The sequence below is a fragment of the Drosophila mauritiana genome, chromosome 4, assembly GCF_004382145.1.
Source record: "Drosophila mauritiana strain mau12 chromosome 4, ASM438214v1, whole genome shotgun sequence".
Lineage (NCBI taxonomy): Eukaryota > Metazoa > Arthropoda > Insecta > Diptera > Drosophilidae > Drosophila > Drosophila mauritiana.
This window is the reverse complement of record NC_046671.1, coordinates 546,540-571,499: the sequence shown is the minus strand read 5'-3', so window position 1 is coordinate 571,499 and position 24,960 is coordinate 546,540. Positions and strand designations below refer to the sequence as shown.

The 24,960-nt window shown below is 34.9% G+C and overlaps 3 protein-coding genes across 14 annotated transcripts; 2 read left to right on the top strand and 1 right to left on the bottom strand.

Moving 5' to 3' along the window:
- The first annotated feature begins 169 nt into the window (after positions 1 to 169).
- LOC117146308 (glutamate receptor ionotropic, kainate 2) lies at positions 170 to 10,724 on the top strand. 8 transcript variants are annotated; one of them, XM_033312353.1, is made up of 13 exons: positions 170 to 182; positions 588 to 749; positions 800 to 1,033; positions 2,869 to 3,035; positions 3,758 to 3,994; positions 4,058 to 4,210; positions 5,673 to 5,876; positions 5,933 to 6,136; positions 6,209 to 6,313; positions 6,384 to 6,839; positions 6,898 to 7,099; positions 7,296 to 7,484; positions 10,198 to 10,723. In XM_033312353.1, exons 2-13 carry the CDS (start codon positions 614 to 616, stop codon positions 10,506 to 10,508), a joined length of 2,598 nt encoding a protein of 865 aa, XP_033168244.1. In that variant the 5' UTR covers positions 170 to 182; positions 588 to 613; the 3' UTR covers positions 10,509 to 10,723. The 8 variants fall into 8 exon arrangements, with proteins under 8 accessions (XP_033168244.1, XP_033168241.1, XP_033168242.1 ...); XM_033312350.1 differs by lacking the exon at positions 170 to 182 and adding an exon at positions 440 to 537 and having other exon boundaries at positions 4,112 to 4,210; positions 10,198 to 10,724; XM_033312351.1 differs by lacking the exon at positions 170 to 182 and adding an exon at positions 440 to 537 and having other exon boundaries at positions 6,898 to 7,003; positions 10,198 to 10,724.
- An 888-nt stretch (positions 10,725 to 11,612) lies between these two features.
- On the bottom strand, positions 11,613 to 21,047 carry LOC117146312 (sodium- and chloride-dependent GABA transporter 1). Of its 5 annotated transcripts, none has more exons than XM_033312363.1 (11): positions 20,771 to 21,047; positions 18,197 to 18,361; positions 14,998 to 15,087; positions 14,758 to 14,859; positions 14,501 to 14,681; positions 14,178 to 14,445; positions 13,581 to 13,684; positions 13,155 to 13,524; positions 12,890 to 13,093; positions 12,670 to 12,837; positions 11,613 to 12,604 (listed from the first exon to the last, which is right to left on the bottom strand). In XM_033312363.1, exons 2-11 carry the CDS (start codon positions 18,324 to 18,326, stop codon positions 12,503 to 12,505), a joined length of 1,719 nt encoding a protein of 572 aa, XP_033168254.1. In that variant the 5' UTR covers positions 18,327 to 18,361; positions 20,771 to 21,047; the 3' UTR covers positions 11,613 to 12,502. The 5 variants fall into 5 exon arrangements, with proteins under 5 accessions (XP_033168254.1, XP_033168253.1, XP_033168255.1 ...); XM_033312362.1 differs by having other exon boundaries at positions 18,241 to 18,361; XM_033312361.1 differs by lacking the exon at positions 20,771 to 21,047 and having other exon boundaries at positions 11,614 to 12,604; positions 14,998 to 15,265; positions 17,211 to 18,277.
- A 105-nt stretch (positions 21,048 to 21,152) lies between these two features.
- LOC117146311 lies at positions 21,153 to 23,944 on the top strand. The gene is made up of 2 exons (XM_033312360.1): positions 21,153 to 22,404; positions 22,513 to 23,944. The coding sequence occupies exons 1-2, from the start codon at positions 21,592 to 21,594 to the stop codon at positions 23,800 to 23,802; spliced, it is 2,103 nt and encodes a 700-aa protein (XP_033168251.1). The 5' UTR covers positions 21,153 to 21,591; the 3' UTR covers positions 23,803 to 23,944.
- Positions 23,945 to 24,960: the final 1,016 nt, after the last annotated feature.

Sequence of the window (24,960 nt, the reverse complement as noted above, 5' to 3'; positions counted from 1 at the left end):
AAGAGGAATCTATTATTTTCATTTCGCTTCGTCCGTTATCCCTAATTCATTAACTTGATGATTGATTAACAATGAATGCGCGCGCAACATATCACTGAAGAAATGAATATATAGCTATTATTCAGAGAAAGAGCATGTTGTTCTTATTATCAATCCCAACCCACATAAACTGGTTGTGCTCGGTTTGTAAATAAAAACGTTTAATCAATTTGATATTCAACTTCTAGTGTGACAAGAAGTAGAAAATGTTATACCACTTTCGCAGAGCAAAATAAATTTTTCTTAAATGTTGTTTATTAATAGAAGCGAAAAAATAATAACAACGGTATTTTACATTCGGAACATTTTTTCGTTCCCGTTCTATACTCTTGTGCGGCTTCAGCTGTAGTTTTCGTACTGCAAAATAGACAACATGATTTTAAGCCAGTCGTTTCTTTTTTGCCGAAGCGGTTGTACTCGCAATGTTCATAGCGAGCGGCTTATTACTGCTTCAGTTCCTTTCATACACCTTGGGAGTACCACCCTTGGTCAGAGTTGGTAAACCGTTCAGAAATTAGTAGAATCAATCTTCTAATATTTTATTTAAGGCGCAATATTTTCAAACCAGCCTGGAATGTATAACTCGGAGTTAGCGTTTAGATACGCTATTCATAGACTTAATATGGACAAAAGCCTTTTGCCTGAGACTACTATTGATTACTATGTTGAATACGTAAACCGATTTGACTCTTTCGAGACAGTTCAAAAAGGTAAGATTATGATTGGGAAATAATTACTTAAAACGTAATCTGTCTTCTAGTGTGCAAACTTATACAAGTTGGGGTTCAAGCGGTTTTTAGTCCAACTGACTCTGTTTTGGCGACCCATATAAATTCAATTTGCGATGCACTGGACATCCCAAACATAGGTCGGTCTGCCCATGACTTTTCTATTAACGTCTATCCATCGAAGCAATATGTAAATTATGCCTTTAACGATGTAATACAGTATTTAAATTGGACACGCTTTGGGATCTTGCATGAAAAAGAAAATGGTAAGTCCCAAGTTGTTAAATCCAAGTGTTGTTAAATTCAGTTTTTGGTGCCCGTTACGATGCCAAGACTCCTACAAACAAAAGTGGGGCCAAGAAAGTTTTGGGTATCTTGTGAGCGTTATCTTCGGTGGCACACGTGTTCAACGTAGTTGAAGCGAGAATCTTCATCATTTCTTCGTTTTTGTTCTTAAAGTACTAGAAACCACAACACCCATTACATTTAAGATAGTCAGATCGAGATCGACGCGTTCTCAGTTTCCAAATGACTACTTATCTCAATTTTGAGAACAAGTGTTTCACCTTCGAAGATGTAAAAGCTTTCAATTCCCTTGTTATCCCTTCAGATAACAATATTTATACACGTCAATAGTAGAGTAAAAGGGTATACTAGATTCGGTGAAACGTATGTAACAGGCAGAAGGAAGCACTTTCGACCACATAAAGTATATATATTCTTGATCGGGATCAATATCTGAGTCGAACTGGCCATGTCCGTCTATGAATGTCGAGATCTCAAGATCAATAAAAGGTAGAAGGTTGAGATTAAGCATACAGGTTCTAAAGACATAGACGGAGCGCAGGTTTGTTCACCCATGTTGCCACGCCCACTCTAACACCCAAAATCCGCCCAACATTTTTTCAATATTTTCCCAATTTCTACGGATATTCCGGAAAAATTTTGAAAATCCTCGGTCTCGCTTTGGGCTAGCTGAGTAACAGTATCTGATAGACGGGGAACTCGACTGTAGCGTTCTTTCTAGTTTTTATTTAACAACTTAACAAAATAAAGTTATTATTTTATTAGGCACAAGCCTTGTGGAAAAATCCGTGCAAAAACCAGGAAAGTGTGCTAAGTCAAATATCATATACAAGAATAAATTTAATTTTTCTGTGGTTCTCTGATGTTAACGTGTGATTCAACAATAAAACAAAAACTTAGGGTATTGCATACAAATTTAATAAAATTATAAACAATAAAAAATATAAGGCTTAGTAGAAAGCGGTGAAACTGTACAAGTCAGAATCTAAAAATTGTCCTTCACTCAAAAAAAGCATTTACAAAGCATACGATTGTCGAGTTGTAATGATTCCTTAAAAAAATATTCTACGAACATGAACAAGATTTTCGCGAATTTTTAAAAATGAAAAGGCTTAATTTCGGCCGCCAATAACGTTCAGCTATTTAGACACCTGGGGGTACAGAATTATGCTTTCAGTCATTGAAAAGCCGTTTTCATTTGAGTTCTTTCATCTTTCTTTTCATACGTATTTTATTTAAATATAACATATTAAAAGCTATACAGGCTTAGGCTTTTACACTTTTTGGAGCATTGAAAGCACTTGAAATTCCCAAACTATTGATATATAATGTATAACCGAATACACTAAAATTATTCTAATGGCTTTGGTATAGCCGAAAGTTATTCCGCCCAAAAAAGAACATGCCTAATCTAGGGATCCCTGGTTTGTGCAAGTACGTTTCATAAAATTGCCACGCACACTTTAACCCCCACACCCACAATTTTAGAAAATGCCTTAATATTGTACATTTTATTACATGTATTATAATTTTATGTTATCGATATGGTGGGCCAAATATCGATATATATGGGCCACACCTACTCTATATATATTGTTTTTTCTTTTGGTCTTCATAATTTTTTTGCCAATTTTTATAATCATGCCATACGCTTTTGAATTTTATTGATTTTATTATTTTTCTTGTAAATTTCTATCGACTTGCTAAAATACGTTCAAATTTCTCCTTCGTATTTCCACTAGCTGAATAACAGGAACACGACTATAGCTTTCTCTTTCTAAAAAACTTGTTACAGGAATTATAAACTTGCATCAGCTATCCCGGTCATTTCACGGAGAAGTTCATATGCGACAAGTTTCTCGAGATTCATATGTATCCGCATTAAACGAATTTAAAGGAAAAGAAATACATAATATTATTATTGATACAAACTCGAACGGTATTTCCATTTTGTTAAAAACTGTAAGTAACATTTTAATATTGAGGGTATTCAAAATGACTTAAGGGCAACATTTGTAACAATGAGCCATTTTTAAGTATTGCTTATCGTTGGTTTCACTTTAACGCCACAAGCCGCACAAAACTTCACGGCCACACTTATTAAGACTTGTTTGATTAGAGTAGAGTAAAAGGGTATTCGTTGAAAAGTATGAAACACTCAGAAGGAGGCGTTTCCGACCATATAAGGTATATATTCCGTCCGTCCGTGTGAACGTCGAGATCCCAGGAACTATAAAAGCTAGAAAGTTGAGATTCAGCATACAGATTCTAGAGACACAACTTTGTTGACCCATGTTGCCCACTCTAACGCCCACACACAGCACAAAACTCCCACGCCCACACTTTTGAAAAATGTTTTCATATTTAATTTGCAAATTTCATAAACTTGTAAATAAAGCGTAACGGATATCTGATAGTCGGGGAACTGGAACTGTCTCTTGTTTTTCATTTTATCTGTTTTCTTGTTTTGGTTGCCAATGCCTATCGATGTGCCATGTGCCACTAGCTTAGTCACGGGTATCTGATAGTCAAAGAAATTGCCTTAGCATTCGCATACCATACCATTTGTATATATTTATTTTATGCCGTCTATATTAATGTTGTAATTGTTGTTATTTTAAGTTTACATATATTAACACATTTCAATTCCATTTTCTGTTTTTTTTTCTCTTTTTTAACTGTAGATATTACAGCAACAAATGAATGAATACAAGTATCATTATTTGTTTACAAGCTTCGATTTGGAAACTTATGATCTGGAAGACTTTAAATATAATTTCGTGAACATTACATCGTTTCGATTGGTCGACACTGCGGATGTTGGAGTAAAGCAAATCTTGAAGGATATCGGATTGTATAGTCACCATATATTTAAAAAACCTTATTTGAATCTACACTTTACAAAATCAACCGTTCTTGAGGTAAGCCTAATAGAAATGACGTGGTAAGTGCACTATAATAAAAGCGTTTCAACAAATCTTTAGTCAGAGCCAGCCCTAATGTTCGATTCGGTGTACGTTTTCGCGATTGGATTACAGACACTGGAACAATCACACTCTTTAACCCTTTCAAATATAAGCTGCGAAGAGGAAAACTCGTGGGACGGGGGTCTTAGTCTTATTAACTACTTAAATGCGGTGAGTTCGACTACAAAACAAGAAATAACATTTTATTAAAAATAGCGAAATTACATTTTTAAGTTTGGGGTGATTGTTTCAGTATGATATATGTATATGTATATCAAAAATTGTGCTCTACGATGAAAAAAGTTTACTTTACTCTAAAAATGTTACATTATGTGACGTTTAGTAACCCCAATAACAAAATCAAAATAACTTCCGAATATATAGAGGACACAACATTGAAAAATTACCGCAGAAAGTTAATGGTTTATAACCAAAAATTTTTTTAATAAAAGTAAAATAAAATTTTAAAAAGCGGCGGATGTTTCATATGAATTTCATTGCTCAGACTCCAACATCTGTTTAAGCTAGGGATCAAAATAAAATTTATCAAAAATTATTGTTCCTTTAAATATTTTTGTAAATACTTTACTAAAATAAATGTTTGGTACCCAGAGGCGTGCTCGGACGCGAGTTTAGGCGTCACCAGAATGTCTAATCCTGAACTTACCATCTTACTAACTTACGTACTATATACATATGTTTAAAGTGTAAAATGGCAGAGATTGTTATAGTGGAGTTCCCCCGACTAATAGATGCCGTGGCTCAGCTAGTAAAAATGCCAAAGCGAAATTTTATAATTTTTATCAATAGATATCGGAAAATAAAATAAAAAAAAGTATTTGTGGGGGTTAGAGAGGGCGTGGCAAATAAATGTTTGGGATAGCTGTGGAAATTGATTCATGCTAATTTTCAACGAAATTCAACGAATCTAGTACTATACGAATCTTACTGTATGATTAAGATTTTATACAAATCTTGAATAAAGAAAGCGACGGGAATTTAAAAAAAAGTTCTTATCAACTTACCTGTCGCGTGCCATTTTGAAAAAATAATGGTTTGTCCAAAGGATTCAGCCAATGAACATCAATTTTTAGTGTAAACAAATATATTTACTAAAGAATATGGAAACGTTTTTCCCCAATAAAGTACATATATTGTTGATCTAGGTCACTAGCCGAGTCGATCTGCATATATCCATCTGACTGCCAGTGTAAACGTTGTATTCACTGGAATTATAAGGGCTAAAAAGATATAACGTAGACGCTTATTTTATTAGTCTTTCTGCATATTTGGCCCACGTTATACTCGTTAGAGTAAAATTGAACACTAGATCGTTAAAAATTATGTAACCGGCAGAAGGAAGCGTTTCCGACTATATAAAGTCAATAGCTGAGTCGATTTAGCCATGTCACGGTCACGCCCACTCATTGGAACATGAGTTCCCACTCTATCGATATCCCAGAAAAATGATGAAATTTCGCGTTCGCATTCACACTAGCTGAGTAATGGGTATCTGATTGTCGGGGAACTCGACTATAGCATTCTCTTTTGTTTTTATTTATATTTTTGCTTAAATATTTTGTATACATAAAATGTTTTATAATTATGTTTATTCATTTTTATACTCCTTAAGGTTGAATGGAAAGGTCTGACAGGTCCGATTCAGTTTAAAGATGGCCAGCGGGTCCAGTTCAAGTTGGACTTAATTAAATTAAAGCAACATTCCATTGTAAAAGTCGGGGAATGGACCCCTCATGGGCATCTGAATATAACTGAACCATCAATGTTTTTCGATGCAGGGTCCATGAATGTGACACTTGTAGTGATAACAATTCTGGTTTGTGAGGACGACGAATACAAATTTTTAAAAGTAATTGTAAAGTTAATTTCTAGGAAACACCATATGTAATGATGCATTATGGCAAGAATTTTACGGGAAACGAACGATTTTATGGTTTTTGCGTAGATATATTGGAAACCATTTCTCGGGAAGTTGGGTTTGACTACATACTGGATCTGGTACCGGATAGAAAGTATGGGGCCAAGGACCCTGAAACTGGGGAATGGAACGGAATGGTCGCTCAGCTGATGAAATATGTAAGTTTGTTTATATTTTTTATTTTTTTCGGATTTTTTCAAGTGACAAATAACACTTATAAATATACTTAGAAGGCGGACCTGGCAGTTGGATCCATGACTATAACGTATGCAAGAGAAAGCGTCATTGATTTTACCAAACCATTTATGAACTTGGGGATAAGTATTTTATTTAAGGTATGCACAAATTTCCTTTTAGTATAGATGATTATGTTAATAGAAAAGACTTTTCTTGTTCTTGTTCAAGGTCCCAACATCAGAGCCAACGAGACTGTTTTCTTTTATGAATCCATTAGCGATTGAGATTTGGATATATGTGCTAATTGCATATTTTCTTGTGTCTCTCTGCATATATATTGTTGGAAAACTTTCGCCTATCGAGTGGAAGTGCATCAACGCCTGCGATCTAGAAAATATTTCTATTGGCAACCAGTTCTCCCTGACTGACAGTTTTTGGTTTACCATAGGGACTTTTATGCAACAGTCTCCTGATATTTATCCACGAGCTATGTCGACTCGAATAATTAGCAGTACTTGGGGTTTTTTTTCACTTATTATTGTCGCATCTTACACCGCTAATCTAGCAGCTTTTTTGACAACGGAGCGCATGATTAATCCTATTGAGAACGCAGAGGATTTGGCTTCTCAAACTGAGATTTCTTATGGCACTCTAGATAGCGGATCTACAATGACATTTTTTCGGGTATGCAACTAGTTAAGTGACAAATCTTCTTTGATGACTAAATACATTCATTGTGTAGGACTCAGTGATTGAAACTTACAAAAAAATTTGGAGAAGCATGGATAACAAAAAACCATCTGCATTTACGACTACTTATGAGGATGGTATTAAGCGAGTAAATCAAGGTAATTATGCGTTTTTGATGGAATCCACAATGCTTGATTACATCGTTCAGAGGGATTGCAATTTGACGCAAATCGGAGGACTTTTAGATACAAAAGGTATGACAATTTGCCTTCGTTGTTTCCCCAACGTAAAAGAATGTGATTTGAACAATACGGGTGCTTAGCGATGTGGATAAAGTTACAAATTTTTAAAAATAACTACAAAAATATTAAAATGATATCTATTTTTGTAAACTTATCAAGTCTGTAAATCGTTTCCTCTTGTGTACATTTCTATTTAACACTTCTGTAGGTTATGGTATCGCTACACCAAAAGGTTCGCCTTGGCGAGATAAAATTTCATTGGCTATACTTGAGCTCCAAGAAAGGGGTGACATTCAAATGTTGTATGATAAGTGGTGGAAAAACACTGATGAAACATGTACTCGCAAAAACACAAGCAAGCAATCAAAAGCTAATTCACTTGGTCTGGAGAGCATAGGTAAGTTTTCACAATGCAATTGGCTTATATGTACTACTGTTGTCTTAAGGCAAATATGCTGTTTGCTTGTAAGTTATTGCTTATTATTGTCCACTTGATAATGATGTTTTTCCAAGGATTTGCTTTAATACTTATTATCCGTTACTCACCTAATCAATTTTAAGGTAATACATATAAATATAAAGCATAAATACGAATGGTAAAACTCTACAGTGACGCTATTGTTGGCATTCAAAACGTAATCCTTAAATAATAATTTCATTATAATTCGATTTGGGGATAGGTAAAACAACTGTGTTCGAATTTTCCTAAAAATTGACAATGGTCAATGGTTTGCCGATGGCAAACTTTTTAGTTTGTTTATCAACTCTTTTCCAGTTTTGACTGCCGACAAATGGAATTAAATATTCCTCCTCCTAAGGTAATCACCTTGTCAATTTAACTTCACAGAAACTCTCTACCAAGCATAGTTTAGATTAAAACCGCCAACTCGAAAATTTAATCAATTTAAATTATTATATTATATTATATTATATATTTTATATTTATAGCAAATTCTTTGATATTTATCATATTTATATTAGAATCATATTTAATTTATGTATACATATTTTTAAAAATTTTTGCAAGTCCTTGCTAGAAATGTAACTCGTATTTGGGTGAAATATGTGAATACGCAAATAAGGAATATTCTTTTGGGACCTATTTTTACCACAGTTGTTTGGATTATAACCGTTACTCGTAGTTAATGGGTTTACTTGATTCGTTGAAAAGTATGTAACAGGTATAAGAAAACGTTTCCTACCATATATGCATATGTATGTACATATATCTTGATAAAGATCAATAGCCGAGTCGAACTGGTCATGTCCGTATAAACGCATCGATCTCCGGAACTATAAAAGATAGAGTCTTGAGCCCTCTACCACGCCCTCTCTAACGTCCACAAGCCGCCAAATATTTATAGAAACAACAAGTTCGATTTTTGAAAAATTTTATTTCGATATTTAAGTAAACATCCCTAGCTTAAACAGATGTTGGAGTCTGAGAAAAGAAATTCATATGAAATATCCGTTGTTACTTTTACCTTTGAAGGAAATGCAGACGAACGAACTTTTAGATCTTCGACCGCTTTTTAAATTTTTTTTTTATTTTTACACTTATTGCATTCTTTCTCATTAACCAGTTGATTTAAAATAAATATTTGGTTATAAACGATTAACTTTCTGCGGTAATTTTTCAATGTTGTGTCCTCTATATATTCGGAAGTTATTTTGATTTTGTTATTGGGATTACTAAACGTCACATAATGTAATGCAAGACATTTTTAGAGTAAAGTAAACTTTTTTCATCGTAGAGCACAATTTTTGATATACATATACATATATCATACTGAAACAATCACCCCAAACTTAAAAATGTAATTTCGCTATTTTTAATAAAATGTTATTTCTTGTTTTGTAGTCGAACTCACCGCATTTAAGTAGTTAATAAGACTAAGACCCCCGTCCCACGAGTTTTCCTCTTCGCAGCTTATATTTGAAAGGGTTAAAGAGTGTGATTGTTCCAGTGTCTGTAATCCAATCGCGAAAACGTACACCGAATCGAACATTAGGGCTGGCTCTGACTAAAGATTTGTTGAAACGCTTTTATTATAGTGTACTTACCACGTCATTTCTATTAGGCTTACCTCAAGAACGTTTGATTTTGTAAAGTGTAGATTCAAATAAGGTTTTTTAAATATATGGTGACTATACAATCCGATATCCTTCAAGATTTGCTTTACTCCAACATCCGCAGTGTCGACCAATCGAAACGATGTAATGTTCACGAAATTATATTTAAAGTCTTCCAGATCATAAGTTTCCAAATCGAAGCTTGTAAACAAATAATGATACTTGTATTCATTCATTTGTTGCTGTAATATCTACAGTTAAAAAAAGAGAAAAAAAAAACAGAAAATGGAATTGAAATGTTTTAATATATGTAAACTTAAAATAACAACAATTACAACATTAATATAGACGGCATAAAATAAATATATACAAATGGTATGGTATGCGAATGCTAAGGCAATTTCTTTGACTATCAGATACCCGTGACTAAGCTAGTGGCACATGGCACATCGATAGGCATTGGCAACCAAAACAAGAAAACAGATAAAATGAAAAACAAGAGACAGTTCCAGTTCCCCGACTATCAGATATCCGTTACGCTTTATTTACAAGTTTATGAAATTTGCAAATTAAATATGAAAACATTTTTCAAAAGTGTGGGCGTGGGAGTTTTGTGCGGTGTGTGGGCGTTAGAGTGGGCAACATGGGTCAACAAAGTTGTGTCTCTAGAATCTGTATGCTGAATCTCAACTTTCTAGCTTTTATAGTTCCTTGGATCTCGACGTTCACACGGTCAGACGGACATGGCTATATTGACTCGGGTTTTGATCCTGATCTATAATATATATACTTTATGTACTCGGAAACGCTTTCTTCAGCTTGTACATACTTTTCAACGAAGCTGGTATACCCTTTTACTCTACTAGTAAATGGTATAATGCGGTCAAATATGTTCCTTAGCTTTATACTCTGTAATTACTGAAGTACATGTATGAATAATAATTTTTTCTTTTTTGAAACCCCCATGTGAACCTTTAAATAAATGTAAATTGAGTATCACCATAATGTTTTTAAACAGTAATAAATCAATTACACAGGCGGCGTATTTGTAGTGCTAATAGCTGGAATTATTGTGGCTGCGGTTGTTGCTTTCTTCGAGTTTTGGTATAACTTTCGATACAACCATAAAGCTACAACATCTCAATCGGTCGTTAATACTAAATACAATCAAGATGGGATCCTCGAAAGCGATAGGAACTATACCCCACCTGACCGTTCATTTTGGATCGAAATTTCCGAGGAACTACGCTACGCATCATGGTGCATGAACAAGCAAAAGAGGCCTGCACTTCGTCGCACATGTAGCAAATGTACCATTCCGAAAGGCCAACGAATTAATAAACTATGAAGGTTTAATGCTTCGTAGTATTGATGATTATTTTTTCGATTCGATCTAGTTTTGATAAATAAGTACAAAATAAGTTTTCTTTCATTAGAAACAAAAACAATAATAAATACCCAACTAGATTCTAATATATTAAGCTATTTTTTAATAAGATTTAAGGATGTAAGAAATTAATTCTATTAAATTACACTATATATTACATACATACATTTGGAAATTATAAAATTACAAATTTATAAAGAAAGCTAAGATAATGTTGAGCTAAAAATATATAAACTCAATTACAAAACAAGAAAGATCGATTTTCTCGTTTATCAGATACCCGTTCCTCAGAAGTTAAGAAGATATTTCAAAATTAAAATAGCAATAAAAAATCTGAACATTTTCCAAATTGTGGGCGTGACAGCTTTGGGGTTTGTGGTGTTTGTGGGGGATTGGCGTTGCCAAATTGTTTTAGGCATATCGATAGAATTGTCAAGCCAAAAAAAAACAACAAAAGTGCGGAAGGGGCCGTTTTTGGGCGTGTTTTGGGTATAGCAACGGTGTGAAACAAGCTTGCTCTGCGTCGTCTACGGCTCTCAAATCGGCATGCCGAAAGCTCGACTTTCATAGGGATGCATCTCTGTTGAGTTTTATTTATTTATTTTTACTTGATTTTCACTGCATCCCTCTTGAGTTTTGCTTGGGAGTATGAAAAACATCTTTACTTACGTCACTGAGCAACACGCCCATATTCACTCTTGTGAAATGACACTTGTGTATTGTGTGTGTGTGTCTGTTTTCTAATAAATATGTAATTCATAGCGTTTATTGTATGTACACCTAAAATTCAAGCTTCATATGTGAATTATTTTACAGTGCGGAAAGGCTAGAGCGTCTACAATCCCTGTGTTCAGTATAGTTTCATGTCCGTCCCCATTGCCAAAAAATTTAAAACTCAGTAAATTAATAAAATACGTAATTAAAACTGGCGATTCTTGAAAAAACAAAGACTTATAAAATCTAATGTACGTGAGAAAAGAATGTCGTCCAGTCTTTGACTTTCAGATATCGGAAAGTCTACCCCGTTAATCTTCGATTAAGGCTTGTGTGGATATATATTCAATTTATTTGACACGTTAAGCAACATATTGACATTTTATAGATAAATTACATAGCAATGCCTAAAGCACTGTCAAGACATTGTCAAAAATAGTTCTGTATATATATGGTGTCAATCTTATTACATAACATTACATTACATAATTTCATTGCGGATAATATATCTTATTTCTAAACACAACTAGATCTCAAAACCCTTTCTATTCTGTAATAGTTTTGAAAAAGATGTTTATCTCACTGATAAAGCCAAAGTTTGATTTTGCTGTTGACATGTTAAAGCCATGCAGATCTGGAAGTCATTCTTGATAAGCCATGCAAAAAACATCCTGGGTCTATTGCTGCGGACTAAAACTTACAATGGAAGGGATGCATATATAAATAAAATTTCTCTCTGTCGCTGCTGAATATACGGACATTGTTTATATAATGTTTCTTTTGTAAATCATTTAATGCACGTATTCTTTAATGCGTGATTCACACAATGTAACATGAGGGACAAATGGCTTTTAGAACTCCATGGATTCTTCATATATATGTTTATGCTTCAGAAGCAGAATATTCAGAAATTCGTGATTCTAATTACTCTAGATATTTCTGGCATACCACCTTAAGTAAGTACGACAAAAAACACTGCAATAACCATTGAAAAACCTTGACCCCTTGCGATTGATTAAAAAGACTAGTTCTGAGTTATAAAGGGAACATAAATGAAAATATAAAACTGTTACAATGATTCATTGCAAATGTCAAAATAGGGAAGTTGATTTTAAGAAAAGGAAAACTTTCAAAATAAGTTGTCTTTTTCCAAATTGTAGAAAATTAATTTAAATAAATTTAACTGATTGAATGGCCAAACAAAAAGTACCTTACAACAATATGAGATAACTTAAAAACGTCTATAAAGAATTAAATTCTATCTCCTTGACATAAGCTTCTCTCAGCATTTTCTCACGTAACCGGGTTACATCCTCGTCTATCCGTACAAGAGCTCGAATTTTCTGAAAAATATTTGAAGAACTTACAAATGTCCTGCAACAGTTGTTTACTATTTAATTAAGATTACCTCACTCAATTCACCAGGAGTTCGTTTCCACAACCAAAACATGTAAAGTGGTATGTAAAGCATTGATGACAACGCCGTAAACCAGCCAAAAGCATGCGCCCACCATGGATAGCTGTAGTCCAAGTACTTAATAGGAGTCCACTGAACTATGTTGAAGAAAAACACTCCCTATAAAAAAAAATAATTAGATAAGAAATGATTATTTAATCAAAATACTAACCAAGCATATAGCGGGCGTTGTGACACACCAGCAGAACTTCCACCAAACAGTGGGATAGTATCCGATCATATCCTTTATTCCGTCATAAAATCGATCCACTCCATAGCACCAAGATATTGAAACACACTCAAAGAATATGAGCCACAGTAAGCAAAAACCGCTAACTGCATATGAATCCAATATTTGAAAGATATACATGCCACCCTAAAAAATAAGGACACCCAGTGAATAAAGCACGACCAGCAGTGCCCACCTTATAACATACTTGTGTAATACAGGTTAAGCCCACTAAGTAGCTAAGAGCGCATACAATAGCAATAAATATTTCTTTCCGCTTCCGCAGCAACTGCGGCCATTCATCAATAATGGCAGTGATAAAGCCCTCCATTGTACAAAACTGTGAGTCCAATCCAATGAGCAGAAGCATGAAGAAAAAGAGGCAAGACCACATTGGAGACCCTGGTAACTGCAGAACTGCCGATGGATAAACAAGAAATGCAAGGCCAGGTCCTGATGCGGCTACATCAGCCACTGGTCGCTGTTGCTCGTGAGCCATAAATCCTATTACCGAAAATATTACGAATCCAGCAAACATACTGGTGCTAGAATTGACTGTGCAGACAATAAGCGCGTCCCTAGAAATATTTTTTTACCAACAAAATTTAATATTTATTTGAGTGCGATGACCTACTTGTAGACATTATTGGTAAACTTGTTGTAACTTCCTAACGCCACCAAAGTACCGAGTCCAAGCCCGTATGAGAAAAATATTTGGGTGACAGCGTCGATCCACACCTAAAACATATTTTAAGATTTTTTATCAATGATATAACTAAGACTATGTTTTTATTCCATAGCATTCATCATTAGTTTACTTCAATTTTGCCGGACTCAAACTTTCCAAAACTGTTTTGGAATACGATAAAGAACTCAGTAAAAGACAAGAGAAAATGCTATAGTCCATTATTTATAAAGTATAGACACAGACATTTTTCTTATATCGATCGTCACTTCGTTGAGTAAAATGGTATATTGGTAAGGAAGAAGGTTTTTATAAATATAAATGGTAGAAAGTTAAGTTGAAGAAACGTATACGTTTCTCAGAATGTTGCCACGCCCATTCTAAAGCCCACAAACCGTACAAATCTGTCATGCCAACACTTTAATTTAATGGTATGCACATATGACTTAACTAATACTTCGGTATACGAAGAACATTGGCCACCTTGGTCGGGAAACTACACTATAGTTTTTTGTTTTTATGAAAATAATAAAACTCTTATCTTACCTCAGAATTGGTCAACTTTGAAAAGTTTGGAATTATATAAAATTTAATGCCCTCCAAAGCGCCAGGTAATGTAATTCCGCGAACCAGTAGAATCGTCAGGAGAACGTAGGGAAACAAGGCAGTAAAATATACTACTTTCCCTGTCCATTTTACTCCCTTCCAAATACAAAAGTAGCAGAGGATCCAAACAAGTAATAAAGTTCCAGCCAACTCCCAGCGAATATTTCCAATCTCCTCAATACCATGCGATATTTGAAGAGCTCGCCGCCTTAAACAAAACATTTTATTGAATGATTTAATGAACTCGCACGTGAATTACGTACTCCCAAAATTCTTTGACTGGATCTGTGAGTTCTAAAGATGTTATGTTAAGAGCAGATACGGAGCAAACCTTTTGCGTGGTGCCGTTGATAATCTTATCCCAGCAATGCAAATTTTTCCTTTCATATTGACTGACACAGTTGACTGTGTTCCACCAATTGTTGCACGTTCTCCAAGGGACATCTGAATGATGGTAATATTTTTGTTTGTATAAAAAATAGGGGATTTTAGTGTATTTAAAATTACACCGATTACAAACCTGCTCTCATCGACATGAAGAAGTAAAATACCGCCCAAGCAAGAATGACAATATAGTAAACATTCATCCAACAAGACATCACAGCAGCAGCATACCCAATTCCTTTAAAAGAGATACAATATAAAAGTGTTTATGTTGTTTATTGCATAGCCGTTACTTGCAAATAAGCGTAAATTATAATCGTTTAATAGGTATTTATGGTAAAAGTCAAAGGTAAGACTAACAAAAGTATTTTCTTACCTTTAAATATGGGCGCAATTTTGAATACACCGAGTCCACCAATTGTCAACATTTGACCAAGAGCTAGTTCCATGAAAAACATTGGAATACCTGCCAAAAACAGCGTTATAATGTATGGTAATATAAATGCACCGCCTCCATTTTTGTAGCACAAATAGGGAAATCGCCAAACGTTTCCCAAACCTATAGCTAGGCCCACTACTGATAGTATGAAATCCATTTTGGAAGACCATGATCCGCGATCGGGGAGTTGCTCAATTTTTACCAACTGAAAAATATAAAATATATATAAATAAAAATGTACAGATTAGATTTTAAATCGAATCTAAATATTGCTCAGTTGTTATTAAAACGAGTAAAAAATGTTTTGATATTTTTTCATATTTTTATTAGGCTTGTAAATTTCTATAGATTGACCAAACAATTTTTTGCCACGTCCAAATATACCCACAAACCTTAATTTTTCTCAGCTATAATACACATCCTGCAACTACGTTTAAGAATAGGGAGACGATAGACTAGACACTCAGCTAGCGGAAAAGCGAACGAGGAATTTCAAAATGTTTCTTTCATTTCTTTAGAAATTGGTAAAGAAACTATAAGCTGAAAACAGTATTGGGATGTTTGTAGGTACGTACGCACTACTTGGGGCACGGCCTATATGTTCTTGGGGCAACGATAGGAATTGGTAAGACAAATTAATGAAATTAAATAAAAGAGAATGCTATAGTCGACTTCCCCGACTATCAGATACCTGTTAATCAGCTAATGAAAATGCAGCGCGAAATTTTTTGGGATATCGATTTACGAATAAAATGCGCAAAATATTTAAAAATATGTTCAAACGTGTGGGCGTGGCAGTTTCGGGCGGCTTGTGGGCGTAACAACATGAATCAACAAACTGGCGCTGCGTCTATATCTGTGGAAACTATATTTAATCTCAACCTTCTAGCCTGTATAGTTTCTGAGTTATAGACGTTCATACCGACGGACGCACAGACGAACATGGCAAGTTGGGCTCGGCTATTTGTGCTGATCAAGAATATATATACGTTATATGGTCGGAAACGGCTTCTTTTGCCTGTTACATACTTTTCAACGAATTTAGTATACCCTCTTACTCTACGAGTAACGGGTATAAAAACTTGCGCTGCTACTTTGCCTCTAGAGTCCGCATGCCTAATCTGAACTTTCTAGGGTTTTTATAGTTCCTGAGATAGAGACGTTCAAAATTGCCAGATCAACTCGGCTATTGATCCTGAAACGATTCATTCTACTTGTTACAAGCTTTTTAACGAATCTAGTATAGCGACCTGTTTATCAACAAAAAAAAATAAAAAAGAGAATTCTGTAGTAGAGTTCTCCGACTATCAGATACCCGATTCTCAACTAGTGGAAGTGCGAACGCGAAATTTCATAATTTTTCACGCATATCGATAGATATTAAAGAATATAAGAAAAAATGGGCGGTCCAGGCTCCATGTTTATAAGAACAGGCAAGCGGACACGGCCAGAGCAGCTTAGAAATTAATTCTGATCAGGTATTTATACAGGTCAACACATCTTATAGTAAAAGTATATAATCTACAAGTGTCGGGTTTAAAAATAGTGAGTTTTATGCTGTTAGTTAGTTAGTTAATTAAGTCGAATTTGGCGCGAACGGCGATCTATAGGGTCGGAATCATATCTACTACGATTTACTACTTATTACTACTTCTAATAAGTTGAGACGTATGATACCCACAGAAAACAGTCGTTAAATAAATAGAATACCAGAGAAACAGAAGCAACAAGAAGACATCTTTTGTTCGAGGTCTTTAGCTTAAGACATCAAATTCGTATATAAAAGGTTTTTGAAATATAACAAATACTTCAAACATAAAGGTGTAAAAAAAATCCAACAACTAGACGACGGGCGAATTGATTGATTAGCTTTGTGAATTTTTTCCTTTGAAGCCTCCCCGCAATCTGATATAGAAAAAGTCCGAAAGTACTCAAAAATTGAGCAGCCGAATTAAAAGAAAAATTTTGATTAATGTATGGGTTCAGCTTTGGACTTAATTTTAAGAGCATTACATTATCACAATTTGATTAGCGTATATTTTTATTATTATTCCAGAAAACCAACTGTGATTAAAGATTTCACATGGTGAGATTCAATAATAATATATAAGGTATTTGGGGATGAGCACCTTTATAATTTATATACTAACCTGCTGTTTATTGGACGTGTCCGTAGTTGTAGGTGGGCTGGACTGCAAGCTGGCTGTGTGGCCCAATTCTTTACTCATTTCAAGAGATTCGTGCTTACGCACATCTCCTCCTCCGTCACCATCACTTGCGGAGTTTGTGTACATTTTGACAATAAATTTTAATGAGTATTAAGGACGACAAACGGATAGTCTAGGACAATCAAACACTGCGGATTTTGCTCTCGTTTTTGACTTTGTTCAGAGTCACAAAAACAGCACCCTCGCAGGGCAATTGCTGGTATTAAACTGAGTAGCTAAGCTACCTAATACTATGCTCTGTTCCGCAACGGAGATTGCCCCATTGTAGCGATGATAATAAAAGCGACGCTTAAAAATAAGGGGGCTGGTTAGTTGACGTTTTTACATACAATTTAATTTAATAATGATTTAAGAAGGGGGTTCAGACATTGCCCAATTTAACAATGGGGACGTAGGCGCAGTGGTAAGTTTGTGTAAATACACGGTGTGTTACAAATTTAGTTCCGGATGTTAAATTAAATAAGATTTACGCTACTAAATTGTGGTTTCCCCCACAAAACAATCATTAACAATTTACTGACCCATTTAAAATATATATTTAAGTCTGCTGAATACCAGTGTGCAAGGCACCCCACAAATAGAGATCCTAAGATAAACGCACTATATTAAGAATATTTAAAATAAATGACTTCGAAAGAATCCCTCATGGTGTACAAAATATTGGATTTCCAAATTAAAACGATGATATTTATCAAAACTCTGAGGAAGAAAGAATCCAATTTTGTATAGCATCATCGGGCTTCATATAGCGATTACGTCGGGTAACCCGACTCAACATTCTAGCTTTTATTGCTTCTGAGATCTCGACGTTTAGCTATACGTACTAATACCATTTTATATCCAGGTGAAGAATGTGTCACATACACATATGTACATACATATACATACATATTAATGTACATAAGTACACTTTTTATACCCGATACTCGTAGAGTATATGCTAGATTCTAACCAGTAGAAGGAAGCAACTCCGAACACATCAAATATGTATATTCTTGATCGGGGTCGATCAAGCCTAGTCGACAAGGTCGTCGCCATGGTATTGCAGGGGGGGCTACTGCCCCCGTCTGGACCTAAAAGGAATGTTCAAGAAATTTTATAATTTGCATATCATATCACGTTCATATCACGTATATTCCCGTTGTTTATTTACACTATGTACTGTTCTTATTCTCTTAGTCAATATGCCTCCAATTCTATCGATCTGCTTCAAATACATAAGCTGCTTGATAGGTGCTTTTACTAAGAGATTCCAGTGTTGGAAGATTAATTCTACAATCTGCACCCAAATAAATAAATATCCGCTAAATATTTTGTATTTCATTATGTTTACCGATATTCCATAAATTATCAAAATCTTTTACACTTACAGCTGAGTACGGGTTTCTGATTAACGGGGAACTCGACTTTAGCATTCTTTCTTGTTAGCATAAATGCTAATGCTAATACAGGGTTAAGAATCTATGGTTTGGACCAATACACGAGCAAATTTTTTTCCCATTTACAGTTAAAAACCTTAGAAGCTGACATACTCAAATAAAAGGGGTTCAGCCAATTTACCCAACCCCTTTTTCAGATCTGTATACACGCCAACCTTCCAGATAACGCCCAGCTTGGAAGTCATAAAAAGCATTCACAAAGGGGAAAGTTAAATATTTGTCTACCAGAACGACTTGGAAAATGAATAAGCTCAATGCCATTTATTTTCAAAAGCGTTTAAAAGGTGAATGCTCGCATTTAAGAATGTAAAGTTAAAATCCTAAAATCTGTTTAAAATCTGCATTCTTCTTTGAATAGTAAGTTATTATGTACAAAGTATGAAATTTACATTAAACAAAAACATTGCTCGGTATAGTCGAGTTAACCAAATATCAGATACCCGTTAATCAACTGGAAGTGTAAACGATTCCAATATTTTCTGAAATATCGGTAAAAATGGGAAAAAAAATATTAAGCTGAAACGTGACAGATTTGTTAAATTTGCTATTTGTGGGCGTTAGAGAGAGAGCGTAGCAAAAAGTGTTTTGGCAAATTGACAGAAACTTACAAGAGTAATAAAAATATGACATACCATATATATGTATATATATATATATATATGTATACCTTAAATTTATGGTCGGAAACGCTTCCTTCATAATTTTTAACGATTATAGTATACCCCTTTGCTCTACGAGAAATTGATATAGAAATGTGGAAAATTCGAAGTACGAAGTACGCACTTACGTTAATCACATCTAGACAAGTTTTTTAATATGTATGTACATATGTATTCTCAAGTATTTTGATCCCAATTCAAAACGCATTCGTTAGCATCCCGGAAAGGCTTCGGCGTGTTTTCCGAAATACAAATTTCTTTTCTTGTATAAGTAACACTATCAGTTGCCGTGTTAGTATATTTTTTTGTATCCTGGCAACATCTGCAAGATCGATAGAAATATAACGCTTTTAGAAAAAAGCAACGAACAAGAATTAAAAAATGTAAAATAGAAATTGAAATGATCTGTTTAATGCTGTTAAATGAAAGAAAAATTCACAATTAAATTCATATGAAATATGTATACATATGTATGTATTAACATACGTACATACCTGCAAAATCTAAACCCATAACTAAAATCCGTTAAAACATTTCTGAGACACCAGAAAACTCTGACGGTTCTGACGATTCAAAATGTAAAATGCAAGTGAAGAGAAATAAAAATAGAGAGAAGAAGGTGCTTCTTTATCTGCACTCTTTTTTGTCATATACTTTTCCTAAGTACCGTTGGTCAGCAAATATATCAATATTAAATATATCAATATAATTACGAGTACAAAGAAAAACTAAAATATAATCAAAAAAAGGTGATAGTATTAGGAAAAACTGTTAGGCAAAACATAGTTTCCGGTTGTACCTGAAAATACGCGATTGTAAAAATATGAGCCATGGAGCCACCTTAGGGTTTTTAAGCCCGTTACTCGTAGAGTAAATGGAAAGATTAGATTCGTTGAAAACTATGTAACAGACAGGAGGAAGCGTTTCCGAGCATATAAAGCATATGCTTATATTCCTGATCAGGATCCATAGCCGAGTCGAACTGGCCGTGTTCGTATAAACGCCTACATCTCAGGAACTATAAAAGAAAGAATGTTGCCATTAAGCATGCAACTTCTAGAGACATAGACGCAGCGCAAGTTTGTCACGCCTTTCTAACGCCCTAAAACCGCCCAAAACTGGCACGCCCACACTTATGTAAATTTCTATTGATTTGCCAAAATAATATTTGCCACACACAAACCGACCAAAAATGACACCTCGCATTCTTGAAATGTTTTTTCTTCGTTTTATTGTTTATCTTGCCAATTTGTATCGGTATACCAAAAACACTTTGGCCACGCCCCTCCTTACACCTACAAAGCGACGAAACGGTCACGCGCACGCTTTTGAACAATTCCAAACAATTTTGTCTCATTTTATTCTCCAATATCTTTTGATATACCAGAAATATGAAAATGAAAAATGGAAATCCAATGGAAATCAGGGAAATCGAATACAGCATTCTCTATTGTTTATATTCCTTAATATTTCCAAAGGAATTTTAATGCTTCTAGCAGACTTCATCGAACTTCCGACTGGGTACTGATCATGATCCGATCTGATTATAGGAAAGGGAGCCCATCCTGTGAATGCACGGCGGGCGGAGTATAATCAAGCAAGACGTCAGGGATGTTGGATGTGAATACGCACGTACACATGTTCACAAAACTCTACGCGCAGAAATTCTTGTGTTTGTAAGACGTGCATGCGTCCACTGCAGATGTGTGGGTGCGTGTGATGTCCATATTGCTGCTGTTAAGTAAGCATTTGCTGTGGGTATTTTAGTCGAATTTGAAGCAATGCCCGAACAGGTTCAGTATCGATGTGTACAAGAATGTTAATGAGAGTGGGAACGAGACGAAAATATACACACATTTTCGAGAAACTGTGATCATGTATTTACTTTTACCGAAAGTATTTTTTGTTTATTAAAATTAATTGCCGTAAACGAATTCCCAAAAAAAAAGGTCAATGCAATCAACAAACTCGTGCAAATTGAACCTAATAAGTAATGAATGTGGATGTGAACATTTTTACAGAGATTCTAAGCGTACATATGTAGATACTTGCCAACGTTCATAAGTATGTACATATATACATATGTATGCATGCGTATATGTAATTTTGAAGAAGAGTACATACTGGAAGATCGAAAAAGTGGAACGATAATCATTTTTATAATTAATATTAGTAAAGGGACCCTGATGGCCATGCGAAGAAAACATGATAATAGACATTAATCCAAACTTAACGCCAAATAAGGAAACAGCTGTGTGGTTCGACTCTTTTCAACATAAATGTAAAGTTAGTAACCGTACAATAAAAAAAATTCCATCGCATTGGAACAGATCCAACTGGATCGTTAGTATTTTGTGGCATATTTATGTTTACCGTACCATAACTATAAGAAACTCTAAAGAACGAGAACCTCCTTGCAAACATTCGCCTATTACTGATAATGCTGAGGCTAAGCTCACCCAAGTTTGTAATAAATCACTAAAGCTTTACAAAATATGGTTTATATTGATTGTATTGTTGCCAACTCAGCATCAAGTCAGTGGCCATGGTATATTCCGCCAAACGTCAAATTCAAAAGCAGTATTTTCATACTATCAGCATAAAGAAAATATTACGTTTACCAATTCGCAGCTTAAAAATTTAGAAAATGAAGCTAAGATACTAAAAACAAATCAACATCCAAGAATCCGAGCCAAATCAACTGCGAAAATGGGTCTTCAAAATGTATCTGAAAGCTTTAGCAAAGAAAGCAGAGACTCAATCTACAATGCCAGTTCAAATAAATATAGTCTGATTAATGTAAGCCAGTCAAAAAACTTGCCTCAATTATTCAATAAAAAATTGTCAGTTCAGTGGATAAACACCGTACCAATTCGAAGTAGGCAAACGAGAGAAACTAGGGATATCGGCCTAGAAACTAAGAGACATAGTAAGCCACCAAAAAGAGTAGATGAAGCCAGACTAAAGCACCTCGTTTTAAAGGGCCTTGGAATTAAAAAATTACCAGATATGAGAAAGGTAAGATTTAAATTACAGCCATTGTCACGTTCTGTAAAAGAAAGTTGTGCAGTGTTATACGAAACCGTATACAGAAGGGGCCACCTAAACGATATTATTTATTTACAGGTCAATATAAGCCAAGCTGAATATTCAAGCAAATATATAGAATACTTAAGTCGCCTAAGAAGTAACCAGGAGAAGGGCAACAGCTATTTTAACAACTTCATGGGAGCTTCCTTTATAAGAGACCTTCATTTTCTAAGCATTACCACAATCGAATTCAATGACATAAGCAGCAAACGATCGCGCCATAGAAGGTCGCTTAAAAAAATTAACAGGTTAAAGCAAACCAAAAAGCATCAAAGTTATGGAGATTTACTACGTGGCAAACAGGAAACAACAAATATTCTCTTACACTTTCCACTGACAAATGCACAAGACGCAAATTTTCACCATGATAAAATCGACGAGGCCAATGTTAGGCTTATGCTTCTCTATAGCTCATCGTTGGCAACAAATTTCCGACGAGGGCCAGGATCTAGAAAAAATAAGCTCGGTCACATTTCTGGGAAAGATAACATCGAAAGGCACTGTAATTTTGGTGATGTCAATTTGAACCAATCTAAAAAAAATATTAGCCAGCAATTAACTTTAAAAGTATATCAACTTCTTTCAGCGAATAGACGAAGAAAGATAGCGTCTCGTAAAATTGAATTTGGAAATGTTGGCTTCGAAGAAACTCGAACACAGTGGATAGAATTGGACGTGACCAAAGCTGTTCGTAGTTGGTTGAACAAAAGCCATGAAAACTTGGGGATAGAAATTCAATGTGATAAATGTAAAAGTATAGGGGCTCGTATATTGAGTGATTTCAGCTCGTCAACACCACCACGCTCGCCCGCCTCAAGCGACGAACACTTAAACCTCATGCCAGTTCTTAATATAATTGGACACGGAACGCTAGATTCCCAAGAGCATGGCGTCTCGGATGTTCACCACATCATGCTGACCAATAATAGAAGCGATCAATACGTGCATCACCGTTCAAACCATGATAGCGCCTGGAGAAAAGATAAGTGGAGCAACAACTGTTACAAATTGCACCAACGATGTTGCAGAAATCAATTGGATGTTGCCTTTAAGAACATTAAGGGATTCGAATTCATTTTGCAGCCGAAGGTATTCGATGCAGGGTACTGCCACGGAAGATGTCCTCCACGTCACAATCCGGCCCACCACCACGCCCTACTGCAAAGTCTAATATGGCAAGAAGATCACAAATTAGCCCCCCGTCCATGCTGTGCACCTTCAAAGCTTGAAATGCTAGAAATATTGCATGTTGACGAAGACCACAGCGACAAGCTAAAAATCTCGACGTGGAGTGATATGCAGGTTGTAGAATGTGCCTGTTCGTAAAAAAAACTTTCTCTAACGAATTATTCTGACATACATATTTTATTATTCTTTTTAAGTATTTGATTAAAATTTTGTTTATCCTAAAACATGTAATAATGCTGAATAAATACAAATATTTTTTGTTCGTGCACTTATAGCGGCATTTATTTATTGTGTTTTTATTGCTGCATTAATGCACTTTTGGTGAGTTCGTTGAGGGAAAATAAATACGTTTATGTGTAGAAGGCAGTCCTATGCAAAAAACCCGTGATGCGCAGGAATCCCTAGAACCACTAATTTCGCTTAATAAAATTAAAAAAAAAAAAGAATCACTAGATTCTTCATGATTACTGCCCTGGTAATATCAGAAAGAGGGCTCGAAAAACGTGGTTACAACGACTCGTCTGTCTGATAATCGTAAAAACACTAATATGACTAATTTAACAAATCGAAAAGAAACCTCAGTACATCAGGCGCACATTGATGTTCTTGTCGAAGTTTGGGGAGCGCATAGGGCTTTAAAAAAAAATAAATAAATGCATTCACTTGAATTTTTTGAAAATATAACCAAATATAAAAACCCAAAGATTGCCAATACCGTATTCCATCCATTGATGTACAAATGCTAGCACTTGTTTAACATAGTGTCTTACATAGCAATTGTCTAACATAGATATGTTAGCTATTTATTTGAATTGCTTGAATTAACAAATTTATGTAAAATTAAAACACAAAAGCGAAATAAAAAACAAAACTACATCCAAATTTAGTTAAACTTACTTTATTTTTGAACATATAGGTATTATCTGTTTTTGTGTTTTTATATAACTTATACCTGTTAAGACGCATTGCCTAGAAAGCCAAAATTGCCAAAAACATGCTGTCTTATTGGGTCTCTTCACTTGCATTTTATACCTCTTAGAGTAAAAGAGTATACTATGCTCGTTGAAAAGTATGTAACAGGCAGATGGAAACGTTTTCGACCATATAAATTATATATATTCTTGATCAGGATCAATCGCCGAGGCGATCTACCCATGTCAGTCTTTCCGTCCGTATGAACGTCGAAATCTTAGGAACTATAAAAGCTAGAAGGTTGAGATTCAGCATACAGTGCCCAGAGAGAGACCCAGCGCAAGTTTGTAGATTCATGTTGCACCACCACACTTTTGCAAAATG